The 13,955-nt window shown below is 35.4% G+C and overlaps 1 protein-coding gene across 12 annotated transcripts in view; it reads right to left on the bottom strand.

The window, feature by feature from the left end:
* Positions 1 to 5,153: 5,153 nt before the first annotated feature.
* Positions 5,154 to 13,955, bottom strand: part of LOC6586084 (cAMP-specific 3',5'-cyclic phosphodiesterase) — a 234,428-nt gene continuing 225,626 nt past the window's right edge. For all 12 annotated transcript variants that reach the window (XM_044011465.1, XM_044011466.1, XM_044011467.1 and 9 more), the window contains 6 exons: positions 8,363 to 8,694; positions 7,074 to 7,338; positions 6,895 to 7,009; positions 6,662 to 6,824; positions 6,201 to 6,569; positions 5,154 to 6,103 (listed from right to left, as the gene is read on the bottom strand). In XM_044011465.1, the coding sequence (XP_043867400.1) occupies positions 5,918 to 6,103; positions 6,201 to 6,569; positions 6,662 to 6,824; positions 6,895 to 7,009; positions 7,074 to 7,338; positions 8,363 to 8,694 (1,430 nt within the window). In that variant the 3' untranslated portion in view covers positions 5,154 to 5,917. The remainder of the gene's footprint in view (positions 6,104 to 6,200; positions 6,570 to 6,661; positions 6,825 to 6,894; positions 7,010 to 7,073; positions 7,339 to 8,362; positions 8,695 to 13,955) is intronic.

The following is a 13,955-nucleotide window of genomic DNA, read 5'->3' as shown; positions in this document are numbered from 1 at the left end:
AGGTTAATATATACTTCGCTGAAGACTTTCAACGTAACGAGCCTTTTTAAAATATACCCTTACGTCTACGTTAATATACCCTTACGCTAATATTCCTTAACACATTCACCCAGCTGTAAGAGTAAAGTAACTTCGTAATATAACTTTGTGATATATATCAATATATTATATTATATACTCATACGTTAATGTATTCTGACGTAATACGTCTACGCTTACATTAAAATGCCCTTACGTGTCCACCAAGTAGGGAAAGTAAGTTAAATAATTGCATGCCCTTATGTTACGTTAATGTAATCTACGTAATACGTATGCCCTTACATTACAATGCCCTTACGTGCCCAACCAAGCTGCGACCCAGTTAAATAATTGCCTACCATTACGTAATATATTTACGTATATGTATATATGGTTGTAGCCTTTCGCTATATAGTAACCCGTTAATATATTCTTACGTAATATATCCTTACGCTATATGCCTTTATATGCCCACCCAGTTGCAAAATTAAATTGAGTAATTTCATTTCATTTAGATTTATTTATTTCTCTCTTCATTTTGTTATCATTAAAGTTTCTGCACATATATATATTTATCATATATGTATATTTATGTGTATATATGTATGTATATACTTATATATGTATATAGAATACATAGTATGTATGTTCGCTATGCCACTTACATGGCTTTTACAATACATATATATTTATATACATACATACACACACATACAAATATACATGCATATATGTACATATATGCCTTGGGGACTTATGTAACTGATCTCTGCTAACTGAATAAATTTTCACTTGTTTTACATGCAGTTTTGCGTTTGCTTTCCAATTTTTCTTTTCTTATTTGGGTAGAATTCATTTCATAAATGTTAATGCTTATTTCACATACATATATATATATATGTGTGCGTGTATATGTTTAAATACATACATGTATATACATACATATATTACTATATATATGTACAATTTATGGATTATTTACCAGAGACAGAGACGACACGATACACGACAAAAAAAAAATAGGAAAAACAAAAACAAAAACTTAGAAGTTTCTCCTGTATATAATAGGGGTAGCCCATTGATTTAGTTTAATTTGCATATATGTATATACACATACATAGGCCTGATGTAATTCAATGGATAGTTTTCTTGACGTTTCATTTCATTTTGCAATTAATTCAAATTTTTCAATTTTAGTTTTTCCTTTATTCGTAAATGTATTTTCTTATGTATTTTCTCATATAATATTTTTAATGAATTTTTCTTTTTTTTTCTTGTTGGATTTAAACTCGTTTATTTTTGGTTGTTGTTTTTTCTCTTGTCTTCTTTTTATGTTTGGCTATTTTAACGTTTCAATTCGTTTCTCTAACTTCAAGCGTACTTTTTAGTTAGTTTGCTTCACATACCTTTTGCTTTAGCTATTTGCGCTGAAGCCAACTTTTCTGCATCGTTTTTCGATTTCTCAGTTATGTCAGTGTGTGTGTGTGTGTGTGTGTGTATGTATATGTATCTGTGATTTGAGTTCTCTTGTATATAATTGTATAAATTTCAAAAAAAAAATTTTTCTAACTGCTTCCATGTAACGCCAGCGTTACACTCTATATATATACATGTATATATATAGATACATATATATATATATATTGATGTATATATATATATATATGTTTATATATATAATACTTTATACATATCGTATTTCATATCTCTGCTAGATTCTTTTGCCCTTTCTTAAGATTTTCAACTTTTGCCACATTTAAATTATTATTATTTTCATTTTTTTTTTTTTATTCTTAACAACCGTCGCCTGCGCACATTTTATTTGTTTTCTATATTATTTTTGGTTTCTTTTGAGTTTTGTATTTTCATTTTTTGGTGTTTTACATTTCATTTAAGTACAAAACTACTTGCCTTGTCTGCCAGATACATATGTTTATGTATCTTTGATTCTTTTTGATACTCTTTTCCGCTGCTTGACTTTTCTTTATAATCATATATATAATATATATGTGTATATTAATATTAGTCTATGTATACATCTATATATAAATAATTTTATATTATTTATTTATTTAATTTTTTTTATCTTGCAATTCACAAAAAAAAATTTCTTAAAAAAAAGTATTTTCTCTTTTTCTATTATTTTTTTATCTTGGCCAAATCCTTTTTTTTAACATCTAACATTATGGGACGTAGCTTACTAGCAAAAAAAAAAAAAAAACGACGTATATAATACTACTTGCATATGTATAAGACCTCATATATACTTGATATACTTGACGGCATGCCTCTCTCAGTATATATATATATATATATATATATATATATATATATATATATATATATATATATATATCGAAGTTGTAGATAGTTGCTGCGTAGACCTGAACTATAATGTAGAATATATGAAAGTGAGGGGTATACAGTAGTCAAGAGAGCTAACTCTATGTATATATTAAATTCATTAATTACAGTGACACACAATACACGTACAACATATGGCTATATATTAGTAACTGTATACATAATACGTATATATGTATATGCATATATACCTATACACATATTTGTTTTAGTAGCTAAATACACTGTCAAATACAGTTAAATATATATAAATATATAACTGTGTTTCCAGTGTATGTGTCTGTATGTGTGTGTTTACATATACATACGTACGTAACTCTGCTTGCTCTAACACTCAAGTGCCTCGAAATATTTTATATATACTAGATATTATATCGAGTGTGGAATTAGTAACCAATTTTCAATACATTACTAAATAAGACATCAAATATATCAATGCATACATATATATATATACGTTGTATATATATACATATATATGTATAATTAACCGTTAGCTCTGCTTTCATGTTTCTTGTTTCATTTATTTATATAATTTTTGGTTGCGAGAAAAAAGTCATTTGGATTTTTGTTTGTTTGTTTCATTTATTTGTAATTTTTCATTTCACTCAATCGTTAAAGTAGCTTTCAGTTTTTGCCATGGACTGCGCCCTGCTTTCAACTATTGTTGTATATGTATGTATATTTAGTTTATTTGGTTTCATTGAATATCTGAAGCGCACATTTACAATGCTGCTTAAATTGCTAGTAAAGTATTTGTTGTTGTTGTTGTTTTGCTAACAGTTTTACAATATTTTTTGAATTCTTCACTTCAGTTACAACAATTTGCTTATTTGAAACAATATACATTTTATGCTGTGTATGCTTGTATTTATATGTATATGTATATTTATATATATATTTTATAATTTTTCTTGTATTTTGAATAGTGCATAATAGTATATAATTTTAATGATATTTTTAGACCATCAAGGTTGATTCATTTAAATATTTTCTTTCTCATTTATGTATATATATATATGTATAATATTATGTAAATATTGTATTAAAAAAAAAAAAACAATTTAACGGATCCTGCCCGCTAAAACACAATTGTAATAGATATAGATATATATACAGCTGCGGTCACAAAAATAGTACTGCGAGGAAGCACTAAATGCTTGACAGAAAAGCGTCGTAATAAACTTAATATCAACATTCAATTAATAAATATAAATGTTAATTCTTTGCTTCGGGTTTTTTCCCGAAACTTTGAGTTTAATCCGAAGGTTTTTTTTTTTTTTTTTTTTGTTCCGCATTTAGTGCTGAGTCGCAGTACTATTTTTGTGGCCGCAGTTGTACACATATGTATGTATGTGTGTGGGTTAAGATTTATATATATATATATATATATATAAATACATACATATATATATATTACAAAAAAATAATTAATAAATTAATAACAATAAACGTAATAAATTATGCGCTTTTTAGTTTGGCCTGCCACACTCTCTCGATCGATCACGCACCAGCGTGAGCATGTGACTATATATATATAGTATATATCTATATATAAATATACATATAGAGCACAGATTGCTTTATATAGAAGTACACATATGTATGTTTAGTTGTATTTGTATGCTAGTAAATAGCCAATGACTTTTTTTGTTTAATTTTAAATTGCATTTATTTTGCTTCTTTTTGTTTTTTTTGTTTTGTTTTTTTCTTTTGGTTGTTTGCTTTTTAGTTAAGAATTTGCTAGTGCTTGTGCTTGTTAAGTCTTTATATTTGTTTAAGATTTCTTTTAACTGTGGCCCAAAAGGTTGATCAAGTTTTCAAGTCAATCAAATCAAAGTGTTTAAATTCGTGTGGCATTTCTTTGCGTTAACATACACAGATCGAATTTGTTTAAATTTGAACAGTGCGCCGTTAGCAGCTCTGTTAATGTTAAGGTTTCACTCTGTCAACTTTATGTTACCGTTACTATTACTGTTACGACTAAAATAATATTTTGCGAAGACAGCGTTTTACTTGGAAGCAACAAAAAATCAAGAATATATATATTTTGTAAACTAATTTTTGTAAAAAATATGTTTGCTTTTTTTTTGCTTTTTATTTAAAAGAGTTTTTTTTTTTTTTTTTTTTTTTTTAAAGCAAATTAAATAAGAGTGTTTTTCTATTTGGCTTTGTTTTTATCATTTATCATTTCTTATGTTTTTTTTTTTTTTTTTCATTTAGCTGCAAGCAATTGCTGCTTTATTTTAAATTCGAGTCCAACATTTAAATTATGTACAAATATTAAAAAAAAAAATTATTATATTTTTATATATGTATATATACATATATCTTTGTATATATAGCATGTTTATGTATAGAGTACTTTACAACCGCAGTCCAAGCTGCAGACTGTACATATGTTTTTTTTTATTATTATCTTTTTAATATTATATATATCTTTTGTTAATTTTTTGCTTCAATTTGAATTTTTGTTTGTTTTCATATATTGTTTAATTCACTGGGTTGCAAATATTTTTGTTTTTTTCGTCTAGGCGGGTTAGGGGAAGGTTGACAGTATATATATCTTTTATAGATCTAATTGCAATAAGTGTTTGATATTTCTATTTTGTTTGGTTTTGTGTTGCTTTTGTCATCTCTCAATAAAATAGTTTTCAATCAATCAATCAATCATCGTAATTAATAATTAAAATTGTAAATTTATGCATGCAAACAAACTTTTTTCTTTCTCTCTTAAAAAAATCAAAACCAGCGAAAAAAAAACTTAAGACTAATTTTGTTATCATTATTATTATTATTTGTTGTTGTTCTAGAGTTGCCTTCCTGGCCTTGATTTGTCAATATAATAAAAAGTAATTTATATATATAGATAAAAAAAACAAGCCGTTGACTTAAATTTAACAGAAATTGGATTTTGGTAAAGGTAGAGTTTGCATTTAAAAAAGTATTAAAAAACACAAAAGATTTAGTTGAATCGAATTAGTAAAAACGTCTATGGTTGTGCTTATGTCCGATTTTTGGATTATTTTGTTGATAGCTTCTCTTCTTTCTCTCTCTTGTTTTGCTCTGCTTTTCGTTTGCGCGTTTGCCTTGTCTTGGGAGGTTTTGGGATTAGATATTTATCAATGTTATGTTAATGCTGCTCCTTCTCTTTCTCTTACGCTCTCTTTCTTTTAATTTTCATTTTGGTTTCCAGTGTATTCCACATCGATCTTATTTTCCATTAAGTAAATTTCTAATTTCCTATGTTTTTTTTTATGTTTTCCTTTACGTTCTTTCTCTAGAAGTTAAACGGTACTTTAGCTATTGCTGATTTGGTTTTATGCTTTAAACATTTTCTCAATATTTTGTTTTTTTTTTGTTGATTTTTTTTTTGGGTTTTTTTTATAGCTTTTAGTTTAGTTTTTTTTTAGTTTTCTTAAATTTTTGGTTGAAGTTTTCTTATTTTTTGTTTTGTTAATTATAGTCACTAACGTATTAGGAAGAAGCTATGCGCCTTTTCCGTAAATTTGCGATAAATTCCCACGACTCTCCGTCATATTCCACCGTGTGGCGCCTGATTTTGACTCCCAGACGGCTTTCCACCGCCAGCGGAGCCGCCTCCTGCCGCACTTGGGGCCGTTGTCCCTGTGGTTGTGCTGGAGCAGGCATCTCGGCTCTCGCTCTCATCGCACTCCTCCAGTTCGGCCAAATTTTCTTGATCGGACTCTTCGAGCGTTACCTAGAAGATAGTTATCGAAACGTTAGTATTGATCGCACTGCTTGATGATGAGCTTACGATGGGGATTATCTCATTCTGTTTCTTTTGGATTATATACCTGGAAGCGTATTTTCTCGTCCTGCGGCATTTCATCGGCGGCCGATGGTGGCGGCGATGGCGGTATCATGCTCTGATAGTAGTCTCTGTTCTCTTCAAGCGTATCGAGTATATCTTGGGCATCTGGGTGCACCAGATCGGCCCATGTCTCCCACAGTGGATGCACAATGTAATCGATGAAGCCCACTTGCGACTTCTCAATGGTTGCATTGTGGCGATCGCACATCGGACTGATGTCCATGCCATGTTCACGTTCCTTATCGCCCTGTAGAAAGAACTCCTCCATAAGCAGCGCCACCCAACGCCTGTACAGCGGCAATGGCTTGGTGGGATTGCTCAGATCAGCGCAGTGCACCAGATTTTCAAGTACCTAAAGAGAACAAATGAAAGAGAGCGAGAGCGGGGAAAAGAGAGAGAGAGAGTAAGCTGATTACCTTTAATATATATTTTGCATTGTCTTACCTGTATGCGATCTGTATAGTTATCCAGGAGCAGAACTCCAGATCCGGCCACTTTCTTGGTCTCCACCATAGTTTTCAGATCGGCCAGTAGGCTCATGTGCTTGGACATGTCCGTAGAGAGCACAATATCAATAACCATTTTCCTCAATGTTTGGCGTTGTTTCCTAAAATCATGAAATTAATAAATTACTTCGATATATCCAAAGTATTCCGAGCATCTAGGCAATCACGTACTTTTGCATATTACAGAATATATCACATCCTTGATTTTGCAATAATTTGAAGGCAACAGCTAAATGATGATTTTCCAAAACAGATTCGTCATTGTACATTAATGCTAGTTCGGAACCTACGAAAAATGAAACATGATCATTATTTATAAAGATTTCTATACAAATAATGTTTTTGCTTACTTGAATTAACCAAAAATTGATTGGTTAAGCCAGGATGATCAACATCGTGTATACAAGCGGCGAACAGCGCTCCGCCCACCTCGAGGGGCGTAAATACACCTTCCAATGCCGGTGTATTTAGTAGCACATTTGTGCTCTGTGTCACGTCAGCGGCATGCAGCGAATTGTGAAACGGATTGTCTTTGACGTAGTGGTCCTCCAGAGTAGTCATAAAGTTAAGAAAAGTTTTCGGTGGTATCATAAGACTGGTCAGTAATTCTCTACTCTGTAAATGCAAAAGAAGAGACATAATAGCATTAGCTTCTATGCTTATCAATGACAATGGCAATGACAATGACAATGACAATGGCAATGACAATGACAATGGCAATGACAATGACAATGACAATGACAATGACAATGACAATTCCAATGTCAATGACAATTACAATGACAATGACAATGACAATGACAATGACAATGACAATGACAATGACAATGACAATGACAATGACAATGACAATGACAATGACAATGACAATGACAATGACAATGACAATGACAATGACAATGACAATGACAATGACAATGACAATGACAATGACAATGACAATGACAATGACAATGACAATGACAATGACAATGACAATGACAATGACAATGACAATGACAATGACAATGACAATGACAATGACAATTACAATGACAATGACAATGACAATGACAATGACAATGACAATGACAGTGACAATGACAATGACAATGACAATGGCAATGACAATGACAATGACAATGACAATGACAATGGCAATGGCAATGACAATTACAATGACAATGACAATGACAATGACAATGACAATGACAATGACAATGACAATGACAATGACAATGACAATGACAATGACAATGACAATGACAATGACAATGACAATGACAATGACAATGACAATGACAATGGCAATGACAATGACAATGACAATGACAATGACAATGTCAATGGCAATGACAATTACAATGACAATTACAATGACAATGACAATGACAATGACAATGACATTGACAATGACAATGACAATGACAATGACAATGGCAATGACAATGACAATGACAATGACAATGACAATGACAATGACAGTGACAGTGACAATGACTATGACAATGACAATGACAATGACAATGACAATGACAATGACAATGACAATGACAATGACAATGACAATGACAATGACAATGACAATGACAATGACAATGACAGTGACAATGACAATAGCTAATAATAAAGTAAATGATCAGTTGATCAATTGACTTACCTGAAATATGGTGTATGCCACACAGGTGAGCGGACGATTGCAGCTCAGCTCGCCAATTTTGAATATCTCAATGCCCCACGTATCAAGTTCCCCGAGCAGAGTGCCCAGCTCGTTCTCTTTGGAAGTCTCTACGCCGAACGTGGGCAAGCGCTCCCCGGTAAAACTGTTCGTGTGCGACAAGGGCCGTTTCACGCCGCTGATCTGTGACATGGGTGGACCACGCGGCGATCGACTGCGCTGATACGGCTGCTGTTGAATGGTGGTCTGTAAGTTCGAGTGATCCGGGTTCTCTTCTACGCGCAGTGATGGCAAATCGAACTCTTGCTGCTTGTCTGCAATGGCAAAAACAATACCAAATGAGCACATCATATACAGATTATATAGACGTATACGTCATGTTGCCCTTCGGCAACGCTCAACTCTCCATAAATATGCAGATGCCTGCTCATATATTCAACAATCCGAAATGCATTGTCTACTTTGGGGCGTAACGTGTTTTTCCATGCAACAATTGCAAATTGCCTGTGCATACAATGAGATTTATTTAAATTTTAAATGACCCTGTAGACAATGAGAGTCATAAATACGTTTGAGTACGTGCGGACACATACCCTGCTTTGGCTGATAGATTTTCGAGTTTATTTTTGTGCACGTTGGCACTCAAGCTCGGCAATTTTGAATAATCATAAAGTTTGTCTTTGGAGATATATTGACTTGTTCATTTATCCGACCACTTCGTTTGCCCTACTTTATGTAATGTATTTAGCTTCAATCTTACGACATATGCGTGCGTTTCATAAAAAGTCCTTCTGTAATGAGCCCGTACGTAATAGTTCTGTACGTAATATGAGCTTACGTAATAGGAGCTTACGTGATAAGCCCTTACGTAGTAACTACATACGTAAAAACTCTTACGTAATATGAGCTTACGTAATAAGCCATGCGTAATATGAGTTTTCGTAATAAGCCATTACGTAATAAGCCATTACGTAATAAGCCATTACGTAATAAGCCATTACGTAATAAGCCATTACGTAATATGGGCTTACGTACTAAGCCATTACGTAATAAGTACATGTGTAAAAGCGCTTACGTAAGAAGAGCTTAGAGAATAGGCCCTTACGTTATAGCGGCTTTCGTAATAACCAATTACGTTATATGTAAATATTCTTACATATTGAACTGATACGTAGTTAACACTTACGTAATATATTATTGCGTACTATAACATTACTTAAGTGGTTTAATTTGACGTAGTACACTATTACGTAATTTATTTTTTATTCATTTATTGTATAGACTTAAATAATGTGCCCTTACGTTAGTTTACCATGTCTGGTTGTACCCTTCATGTTTATATATACTGACGTTACGTTAATATATCATTAGGATAGTTAGCTTTACTTTAATACTTTGGCAAGCTGCCAAAGTCAATTAACTAATTTATTTTCCTTTAGTTTGATGATTTTTAAAATTTCTACATACATGTATATTTCAAATTCCCTCTCTGCCTATTTCATCGAATATACGCCCTAATGGCCTCTAATCCCAGGGTATAGTTTTTGAAATATTCAATGCACAAAGCTTTAATGCAGACTGCGAGCAAAAGTTAATTAGAAAAAGTTGTGAATTGATATCAAATGTATACATATAAATATTAGATGTATGCCCTTTTATTAGGCAGTCCAATATACAGCTAACAGTAAATATGTGCATAGAAGAGCCAACAGATCTGAAATGGTTTCCGCAGTGCAAAGGCTTAGTTAATATTTCAGTTAGAACAAGCAGCACTCATTCAGCCAAGCTGAGCCGCGTTAGGGGCTATGTTTATTTATGCCCAAGGGCTTCAACTGTTTTAATATACATTTAATGCCAGTCGAGTCAGATTGAATTTAAAGGCTTTTCAGCACACACACACTCCCACACACACACACACACACACACACACACACGCACACCATTGGCTTTGCTGATGATGTAGCTGTCGTAGCCATAGGAAAGGAGCTCAAAGATACAGAGGATATGTGCAGCGAAAGTATCAATCGCATACGAAGCTGGTTGACAGGAGCTGGGCTCGAGCTAGCGGCACACAAGACCGAAGTGGTACTAGTCAGCAGTCGCAAAAGAGTGGAAACTGCCAATGTAAAGATCGGCAGCGTCACCATTGCGTCAAAGAGGGCGATAAGATATCTTGGTGTCATGATAGACACAAGATTAACTTTCCGCGAGCACTTAGAATATGTGCATAAAAAGGCAGCTGATTCTTGTAGAGCTCTCTCGAGAATCATGCTTAACACGCGGGGACCTAAACAGCAACGACGTCTCCTCCTAATGAGCGTCATTAGGTCTGTCATCCTCTATGCTGCGCCAATATGGGCAAGAGCGATGGCAACGCCGAGCTACAGCCGAGGCATTTGCGCGATCTACAGGCTGAGCGCAATCAGAGTCAGCTGCGCTTTCAGGACTATCTCCGATGACGCGGCGCTCGTCATAGCCGGTATGGTGCCACTGGAGTATTTGGTCGCCGAAGCCGTGGAGCGGAATTCGCACGGGCCTACGCGACTCAACGCTGTCAGGGCGAACAGCATCGCACGATGGCAAAGAAGGTGGAATAGCTCAGCTAAAGGGCGGTGGACGCACAAGCTCATCCCGGAGCTTGAACCATGGGTTAACCGCAAACATGGCGAGGTTAACTTCTACCTTACGCAGATCCTCTCGGGTCATGGATGCTTTCGGAGCTATTTGAAGCGCTTTGGCCACGAGGAATCTGACGAGTGCCCCTGGTGCGAGCGAGGGCATGTGGAAGACGCCAACCACATTCTTTTCGAATGTGGACGGTTCCTGGAGGAGAGGCGTCGTCTGGAAGAGGCAGTGGGCCGCTCCATCAGAGCGGACAACTTAGTCAACGCCATGCTGGAATCGGAAGAAGCTTGGGAACTAACAAGCACCTTCGCGGCCACAGTGATGATGGAGCTCCGCAGAGTCGAGCGACTGAGAAGACGAGCTGTCCCAGGCTAAGGTAGCGCATAGTGCTTGCGAAGCAATGCTTTACGGCCGTCCCGCAAGCACCGCGCGCTATCCTAGCCACCACACAACTTGCAATTTTTATTTTGTCAATAAATGAATATAAAAAAAAAAAAAAAAAAACACACACACACACACACACACACGCATACAAAGTTCACTATGCTGAACTTAAATCAAAATAAATAAATAAAGTTGCTGCTCGGAAATACGAAGTAAATATTTATCTATGTTTGAGCTAGTCTATAGAGTATTTCCATGTCGTTGTTGTTGTCTAGCGCCAACTCTTTAAAATGCACATAAAAAACAAATATGCACACATACATGCGCACGTACACACACACACGCAAACCAGCACATATGCCCATATAGAGCCTGGCACGTATCCTATCCATAACACATCGCTAACCTGCCCCACGGCTACGAGCTCGACGCAAAGCTGTCTCAGCTGCCTGCTGTTATTTTTTTTCTTTCTTTCTGTTTTATATATATACTCTACACACACACAGAGAGGGAGAGATTCAGTGATGTGAGTGTATGCAGACATATGTACATATTTTGCATACGATTTGGTTTTGGTTTTGAGTTTTGAATCTGAAATCCGTTTCACATTTGCTTTTTTTTATATTTGCGCTCGAGCTTAACGATTTGCCTGATTAACATATGCGACAGCCACAAGATATTTACTCTCTCTCTCTCTCTCTCCCACTCTGTCTGTCTCTCTCCCACACACATATGTAAATTTAATGTGAAGCCGTTTCAATTAAGCGCGGGCGCCACACACGCATTCGCAAACGCAGCTAACGCCATGGACATTGCGTATACGCACAGTGGACTTATCGACTGGGCGGACGCATTTATGTTGTGCTGGCCATGTGCATGTATGTGTGTGTGCGTGTGTGTGTGTGACTTTTAGGTTGCCCCAGTCGGCAGCCGCTTCTGTTTCAAATGAAGTGTTACAAATAGACATTAGGGCAGGCCTCTGTGTGTATATGTGTGTGTGTGAATGTGTGTGCGTATAGGTGCCAGCCGTCTAGGCTTGGGTAAAATGCGATTTTATGCTTGATAAACTACAATAACAACAAAAGCAACTACCAAAGGCTTAGGCCAAAAAATAAAATGCGCTAGTGGCCGCAAAGGTAGGCAGCACCACAGCAACAACAAAAAATCGGACAGTTTAGCCCTAGCCCTGCCCATTTTAGCCATTTAAGTTGAGTTCGAGCCGGGCTAAGTTCCGTTCCGTTCCGTTCCGTTTCGTTTCGTTTCGTTTCAGTTCGGCTTTGGCTCAGCTCAGCGAAGCAGAAATATGGACAAATGTGCAAATATGTTGCCCACCTTATGCTTGGCCACACCCACACTTTTAGGCGTCGACCCTGCCCACGCACACTTTTTTATCCCTGTGTGTATGTGTATGTTTTCTCCTCTCTGTTTTGTTTTGTGTGTAACTCTTTCGCTTTGCACTACGCGCCTTTGTTTGTGCATGTCCCGGGGCAACGTCAAACGTGGTCATAGTTTTTCTTTCTCTCTTTTCTGCTGCTAAAAGGGGTTTGGTGGCGTTTGAGCGGTGGGGCAGCTGGGGCTGAGGTGTGTGTTGGCGGGGGCTACGTAGGTTAAACAATGAAATTTCCACTTCATCTGTTTTTATGCTGCTCTGCATAATTTAATTTTGCACTTTCAATTCGACGGATTTGGTTTAAGTCCTGTTATTCCACTTTTCCCCCCACATTTTTTATTATATTTAATTTTACTCTCCTTTTCTCCCCCTCTGCCCCCCCCTCTCTCTCTCTCTGTGTCGTGTTTTACTTTCAGCTTTTTCATTTATGCATTGTGCAGCTCTTTTCTGTGTGGCATTGTTGCTATTCGCATATCACAAAACTTTTTGCTTTTGTTTTGCATAGTTCTAATTGGATGAGTGGCGGGTGGGGGGCGGGTGGGGGCGGTTGGCTGCTGCCCGCGGCTGGTGTTGGCACTACTTGAACTTTCCTGTGGTTAATGCAATTTTATTGCATACTTTTGTGTGTGTGCGTCGCTTGTGTGTGCAAAGCAAAAGCAACAACAAACAAAAATGTCATCAAATACAGACAAGCAGCCAGTTCAGCTGGCTTAGATTCTTGGAAGCATCTTTGTGTGCATACTTCAAATGCAAACGATTTTTTCAAGATTTCTATATTATTTTGCTGTCCAATATTTAGTTATGGATTCATTTCTATATATACACTATATTTCGCACCAACCCTCGTGCTCTTCTCTGTACCCTTAAAACTTGGAAAAACGCGCTTTAACCAGTTTTTTTCTGGATGCAAAGTATTGCAAGTTGGATGTATTTCTCAGTGGAAATCTCCTATCTATTCTAACTTTGATTATACTTTCCCTTTTCTGCCAGTTTATAGCCATTTTTTGTTCATATAGTCAATAATCAAGGTATGCTTCAATATATAATTTTTCCGTCAAAGATAATTCTACCAAACTTTCTATTGTAATTCTGTTCTTAAAGATTTACATGAAATGTATCGATAACAATCACTATCTATGCAAATTTCTGCAAGTTTTATGATCTCTATTCATAGAT

Source organism: Drosophila mojavensis, unplaced genomic scaffold (assembly GCF_018153725.1).
Source record: "Drosophila mojavensis isolate 15081-1352.22 unplaced genomic scaffold, ASM1815372v1 contig_136, whole genome shotgun sequence".
Classification (NCBI taxonomy): domain Eukaryota; kingdom Metazoa; phylum Arthropoda; class Insecta; order Diptera; family Drosophilidae; genus Drosophila; species Drosophila mojavensis.
This window is presented reverse-complemented; position numbering and strand designations above follow the sequence as displayed.